The 7,500-nt window shown below is 34.0% G+C and overlaps 1 protein-coding gene across 2 annotated transcripts in view; it reads right to left on the minus strand.

Moving 5' to 3' along the window:
• The window catches only part of rad50 (DNA repair protein rad50), a 24,644-nt gene extending 17,916 nt beyond the window's left edge, over positions 1 to 6,728 (minus strand). The window contains exons 1-8 of one of the 2 annotated variants that reach the window (XM_086548111.1): positions 6,645 to 6,728; positions 4,091 to 4,243; positions 3,872 to 3,976; positions 3,530 to 3,693; positions 3,045 to 3,143; positions 2,745 to 2,857; positions 2,243 to 2,455; positions 524 to 678 (exon numbers count right to left, since the gene is read on the minus strand). In XM_086548111.1, coding sequence (XP_086404237.1) covers positions 524 to 678; positions 2,243 to 2,455; positions 2,745 to 2,857; positions 3,045 to 3,143; positions 3,530 to 3,693; positions 3,872 to 3,976; positions 4,091 to 4,213 — 972 coding nt within the window. In that variant the 5' untranslated portion in view covers positions 4,214 to 4,243; positions 6,645 to 6,728. The remainder of the gene's footprint in view (positions 1 to 523; positions 679 to 2,242; positions 2,456 to 2,744; positions 2,858 to 3,044; positions 3,144 to 3,529; positions 3,694 to 3,871; positions 3,977 to 4,090; positions 4,244 to 6,644) is intronic. The other variant, XM_086548112.1, reaches the window with a different exon arrangement.
• Positions 6,729 to 7,500: the final 772 nt, after the last annotated feature.

Consider the following 7,500-nt stretch of genomic DNA (forward strand, 5'->3'; position numbering starts at 1 on the left):
GGGAAGGGGGGAGTAGCAAATTGTAGCTCATACCCTTTTATTCTTAACTGATGGAGATCTCAAAGTTTGAATTTTTAATAAGACTGGTTATTTTAATACAACATAAAAATTACAATATTTACAGTGAAGCACATAATTTTTTACCAAAGAGGATGAGGCTAGTCTCAATTCATTCAGATTAACTTTATCCATTTTCTGAATAACCCTAAGAAATAAAAATACATTATTTTTCAAAAAAATCATATGGCCTAGAAGTATATACTAACAATATAAAAGTTATAAAATAAATAAAATTATGGGGAATTTTATGAATCAATCATATACCAAAGAACATTCATGTGGTATAACTCCATAAACACAGATAAAGAATAAAGTACTTTGACAATTCAAAAGAAATTAGCACATACAAAAATTACCTGACTGAAGGTTTTCATTCAATATTTAGTCTACAGATTCTTTCTCCTAGAATATAACCTATTCTATGGCCTCCCCTCCTTGAATCCCACCCTTTCTCCCTCTTTACCTTTTCCTGCTCAGCTTCCATGCTCTCCAAGTTCCTCTGGAAATCTTGTATCATGCGGTACAGCTCCTCATCTGAACAATCTAGCTGCTCCGAAAGAGTAGCTCGCAGGTCTGCCTGGCTCTGCCTTAAAGCTTCTAGCTTGTGCTTCTCTCCAACTATGTGGGAACAGACAAGCATGCTTAAAAAAGGGGGTTGAGTTTCCATATCAAATATTCGTATCAGTTTGATACCTATTGTCATGTTAATTTTCAGTAGAATTTGTGGAAATACCAAATAAAAAACAAATAAAAAGGCACTTAGTACAAAATTGTTAGCTTTAATATAACCTCAATATTCTCATATTACCAAAATCTAATCAATTCTATTCTAACTAATGGCAAACCCAACTATAACGTTTAATCCCAAACCACCTGTGACTTTTTACATAATTTTACTCACAAAGAAATAAATCAATAAGTCAGACTGATTACATAACTCAGCTTTCAGCAGGGTAAAAAAAAAATCCATATGAATGACGATTAACCCTTCGACACACGATGACGCGTCACGCGCGCAGACGTCATACTCGTCATTGGCTCAGGGTTAGGTGTTTTCTTTCTTCTTTCTTACTGTACGAGACGAGATCTTTTCAAATAGAGGTCGGATATGTTACGATTATTGACTTTTTATTATTAATTTGATTATTTCATAAGAGTGGATTTGCTTTATACCAGGGGAGGGCATGATGGGCCCTGCTAGCAATTTTTATTATTTATGATTGGACCATTATGTAAAATATAAAACAAATTATGATTTTTTTTTTACCACTATTTCAATCGTTTTCTTTGTTGAGAGAGTGAAGTTGCCTCCACCAAGGTCCCCCCCCCCCCCCTTCCTCCCAAACCAGGTCAATAACTTGTCACATTGCCCATGGGGAAGAGGTTAATATGCATATTTGATATAAAAACACATGATGATTATGTTGAGGTTTTGGCTATAAACTTGTAGAGGTTTTGGCTTAAAACTTGTCATATTCAGTAGCGACGTTTAAAATTTGGCGCGCGCCGGCAGCTCGGATACGGCGCGAGGAGCGTTTTCTACTGCCCGGAGTGAAGGGGTTAAATATTTTCCCTTACTTATGTCATCAAAATTAATTTTTGTTTTCATGACCAGAAAAGGCAACAGAACAATCCTGCAATTCAAGACCATAGAAATAAAATATAAGAAATTATACAGGATATTATCCTTAACAGTGACTTTAATACGTAAAGTATAAAGAAACAGACAAAAAGAGGGGGTAAGATCTGAAAATCACCTTTTGAGTGTTTAAAATGGTTCTTCTTAACTTGTAGAGCATTATGATTCAAATTTACCTTTAACCCAGACAAGGCTATATAGAAAATGGGCAATGACACAGCAGCTGCAATATGGGGTATTAACCCAATCCCGACAGGCCTGGCAAGAAGTGGCAACGCCCTATGCCGGGCCTATGCAATATTGCATCAGGAAAGTCACACTGGTGTGTCATCCCATCATCTGGCATTTAGCCGTGTGTGACACACCGTCATCATTGGGTTAATATGCACAGGAGATTCAAAGTTTGGGTAGTATAAGGGATAATGGGAGTTCCCAAAAGAAGCACAAGGTCTAGCTAAAACATTTGTGCTTTCTTAAGGCAAGGTAAAGGCTACTGAATGCATCACTTGTGAGGCCCAACCCCCTGAAAGGAATCAAACTTACTTAGATCTCCATTAAGACGGCCAACGTTCTCCTCCAAGTCACAGATTTCCTTCAGACGATGCCTAATTGGCTCCAGTTCTTCCTTCAGTTTACTCTTCTGAACCTTTATTTTATTTTGCTGCTCGCAAGACTCCTTCAGGTCAACACGCTTTCTGTTTGCCTCATCTCGCCACTTCTTGAGGCCATCAATGACTTCATTCATGTTCTTCACCTCTGTAAATTTGTAAGGTTTAGACAAGATTTTCAAAATTATATTCTGAAATATCTGTATCTACTCCTTAGAGTGATACTATGTTCTTATTTATAGTGCAAAATTGCACGTCTAAGATATGAACATATTCAATAATATGTGTATAAGTTACAAGCATCCAAAAATAAACTTTGTAGTAATCAAAATCAACATGCATTACGTGTTTATCATTCTAATTTATGCAACCCACACACAAACTTTTCACAGGCAAACAATTTGTAATGACAAGTATCATCTTGGTAGCTTACTTACTCGTTTTCATTTCTGCACGCAGTTTACGTATTGTCTCAAGACACTTGATGTATTTGGTGGCATTGAATATGGCATCAAATTTTTCTTTCACTTTCTTTCCTTCATCTAGAGGCCTGTGCAAAAAACAAATCAAATATCAGTGTTTGTTTTCCTTGTGAGGACTGTGAAATAAAAGGGTTTTCCTTCTAATCCTATCAATGAGACATGCTTCTGTACACAAATATCCAACTTCTTGACACAGCACATTCAAGTATACATCTTTCTATTGCTATAACAAACATTATCATCTTTTCATCTTACCAATTTGATTCCTCCTGGTGACAAAATATAACATTGTTCAGGATAGGCTTTGAAACACCCAAAGAACTTGATATTTCTGCTTCAAAGTCGGCACACTTGCTGAAATTAATAAATAAATAATTAATATACACATTAGGAATGATAACAATTTACACATATTGAGTGAAAATACAAACATTCAGAAAATTTTGTGAAAAAAATAGGGTTTCATCATATTCTCCATTAATGTGCTGTTTTTTTTCATTAATGTTTTAAATCTTGGTAATATATCTATGGCTACTTTACATTTTCTGTGAAAGAAAGATTTAAAAAAACACAATAGCCATGCATAATTGGTCATAAAAGACATTTAAATCACTCAAATTTCTGAATATTCCCTTTAACACTAATCTCATCAAAACATCTTGAGGAACTAACAAGCATATTCATAAACTTTACATAAAACAAAACAAAACTATTGAAAATTCTTTCATCAACTTTCTCACCTAGATATAGCATCTGCAGTGCCATCTGGCCGCCTCCTCTGCAATGTTGCATCAATGGTCTTACACTCAATCTTTTTCAATTTCTGTGTGGCTTCCAAGGAGCGAGTTGTCACTAGGGTTGCTCCCTTCGTATCCTTTAGCATTAACTTGATCTGACCACGCACCTAAAATGGACCACTGATTAATATAAGCTAGAATGTTAAAGGCTACAAAATTTTAATTACACTGAATGTATCAACGATAATAATCTATAGTTAAAAGCAATTTAATCATGATACACAGAACTGAATTCATGACTGATAAACTAATTATGCATACCACCTGTGAATTATGAACACTTACTGTAACTTCTTTTGCTAACTTTGGATCATGAACAAATGATGCTCCTTTTCCACAACCTGGAGGAGCATCACCTGTTGTGATGTATTTCAGCGACTCAATTATAGTCTGGGGAAAGCCAAGAAATGTTATTAGACATAATCATAGTCAATACAGTTTATGGCTTAAAAAGCACATTCTTATTCATATCTACACATATCAAAATCTATTGTAACAACTCACTGTTTTCCCACAGCCATTTTGTCCTAAGATGAGCGTCAGAGGTGAAAAAAACTGGATCTTTCTGGGTTCCTCCGGGCCAAAGCTCCGAATGCCCATAATTTGCATTTTCTCCAACTTGGACATTTTTACTTTGTTTTAACTAAAGTTCAAGACCTGAAATGTAAAAAGGAAATTCTTGATGATAATCATATGAATGCAAGACAGTCTGGAAACTTCTGAAAATATCTAGGACCATTTTAAATAAACAAACAAAACATGCAACAGGATCAGATCACACTTTCACTTTCAAATAAAAGTGTAATCACTCAGAGGGAAATGACCAGAGCTGAGAAACAATCCCTTTTTTTTGCCAAAACTGTCTTTTTGATATATTATAATTACTTTAATAACAATTTTTTTTTTGTTAAAGTGCCAGTACCAGATAAATAAGATTTTGAAAGTGCTAAAAAACCTGACAATATAAGTAGAGGAACTCAATCTCCCTTGATCTGTCCCTTGCCCTCTTGGAATCCAATGACACTAGTTTTTTTTTTTTTTTTTGAAGCAGGTGGTTCACTGTCTGGGATTTATTCATAGGGAATAGTGGCTGTTTCCAGAACTTTTTCAATAAATTTATACATTGAAAGAAAAGGAAGAATACTCAGTTTAAGTATCTGACCATAGTATCTCTAAAAGCATCTACTTGAAGGTTTGTTGGTCTGGGGAGATTTATATCTATATATGCAAATTCTGCCTCCTTAAGGATAATGGCCACCAACAGTACCATTTGGATTCTTTGTGAACCCTAATATCCTGGAATTCAGTTAGAATCTTAACCTGTTGCAGATAGGGATAGATTTGCTTACCTGGTCACCAGAACAGGCACTAGAACCAACTGCCAGATACCCCAGATTGGTTATATTTCTGAGCAAGGGTGCTTCACCTGATGCAATGCAACTTTCTATAAATATTGGAGTATACTAATATTGTAGTATACTCTCCATATCAGCTTACTATGTTTTTTTATGATAAGACTATTACAGTTTTATGAGAAGGCATTAAGTATTTTATTTTTTCGTATGTGTGCACTTTTGTAAATATACATGAAAAAAATAAACATCTATAATGAAAATAGATGAAGAGATGGGGAATAGGAGGGAGATCTGTACTTATGACTGCAATTGCCAGCCATACTGGAACAGAGGCAAATTGCAGACATTGTACATGGTCTGTATCACCTTCCTCTTCTAATCTTGCCTGAACTTCCTGCACTGTCAGTACTTTAGAGCCAGAGGTTGGCATCTTGCTGCATTTCAACATTCTCTTTAGAGAAGAGGCCATAGATGGATGCCCTTCAAGGCTTTCTTTCCTGTTGGTGCTAGGAGAGAATGGTACCATCCATGTTTGGAATTTTAAAACTACACTTTTTTTGGTGAGTATTACTGCAATCATAGTGATTATAACTGCAACTGCTATTATCAGTCACTAAATAGAGTTATCAACTCTCCTTAGCATCAAATATGCCATGAAGACTATTGGCACCTAGGTTATGTCATCCGTCATCCAGTCAGAAAGTTATTTGGTATGTATGTGTTGCCAGCTGCCTACAACAGGTTAAGGAAATGTTTCATTTCTTTATATGAGAGCTATTTTATATTCAATAGGCTAAGCAAAGGCCAAAAATAATATGAGAAAGGCCACCTTTCTTTTCAACTTTTAAATATGGCAATCAAACTTGTGAATTATACTATCTGCCTTATTGCAATATATATTTACAAGAACACACACCAAACAAACTATAAATGGAAAAAAAAAACAGTAAGAGGACAGCAACTGGTGCCTTTAAGAATTTCCAACCAAGACTAGTAAACTTCCACCACACATTTGCACATGGTTAGGCTTGCAGACCTCACTGCAATGTATGATTAAATTTATACATTCAAAGTTCTATCTTGCCAGAATACACGAGGTGGAATTTTGCTGGTCTCTGACAATACATAAGGCCCATGATCAGACTGAACTAAAGAGGCCTTCTATCAGTGATCATAAATGGTTTTAAATGGAGTTGGACAAAATAGAGCCAAAGTAATCTTGAAAAAGTCATGTTTCCAAAGCTGTTGCAGGTGTCTTCTACATATTTACAAAAAAAAAAAAAAAAGAGAGAGAAATTGAGAACAGAAAGTATCTGGAGAACAGATGCACCCAAAATATCATCGAGTTTCATACGCCAACTAAATCATTGAAATAGGGTGGCATTACTGACTGCAAATACGAGAAGAAATTTGTCTGTCAAGAAACTTTCTCGACGTAGCCATTAATACCATTGAATCTCTATGTCCATCATCTTAATAAGCCTACCTGACATGAAAATGTGGCATATGCTTAATATTCTGCCAATACAAGTGACACACCTTGCATTACATTCTACTTCTTATATTCAAGAAATTAAAACAAGAAATAACACATTCACCAACATGTCTTTCACACCACAGCAATGGAGGACGATCTAAAATAACTCAATTAGATACCACAAAACCAAAACCACAATGACACAATATAATAAATACAAAATTACCGATAAGAAATAGTGAAGTAATTGAACCATAACAAGGAGGGACGGATGAACCTTTCCGCGCCAGCAACAGTAATGGCGAAAGTGGCCGATTTGGTAACGATATTTTTTTATTTATATATTTCCCACTTGTTATCATCATTATTGTTATAAGGATATGTATAGTTTGTTTTATCCTCATTATCAGAATCATTACTAATATCATGATCATTATTTTTCATTATTATCGTCATTATATCATTGTTATCATCATCCTCATCATTGTTGTTATTATTATTATTATTTTAATTGTTATCTTTATTAACTATCATTACCATTATCATCATCATGTTTATAGTCATCATCATCATTATTACTTTTGTACTTTTGTTATATCGTTATCATTGACTTCACTATTGTTATCATCATTAACTTCAAAATTGTTATATCTTTATTATCTATATGTCGTCATTATCCTAGTTGTTGCTATTGCTGGTTATTATTATAATTGTCATCTTTACTAGTATTGTTATATTTATTTCATTATCTCTATTGTTATCATTTTTATCATCATCATTAACACTGCTATTTTTATTATTATCATTATTATTATAATTATTATAATTATCATTAACATCCTCGTTATTATTTCCAGCGTTATCATTATCATATAATTATCATTTTTATTAGTATCTTTAGTATGTCATCATCATTATTATCTATGTAATCATTATTATTGTAATCATCAATATCATTATAAAAATGATAACGATGATAACCATTATCATTATCATCATTATAATAATCGTCAAATTGTTATCGTTACTTCCATAATCTTATCATTCTTGTCAATAGTGATAGTTATAGCATCAATATCATC

The sequence above is a fragment of the Penaeus japonicus genome, unplaced genomic scaffold (assembly GCF_977035675.1).
Source record: "Penaeus japonicus unplaced genomic scaffold, GWHDUDI00000001_assembly GWHDUDI00000020, whole genome shotgun sequence".
NCBI classification, from domain to species: domain Eukaryota; kingdom Metazoa; phylum Arthropoda; class Malacostraca; order Decapoda; family Penaeidae; genus Penaeus; species Penaeus japonicus.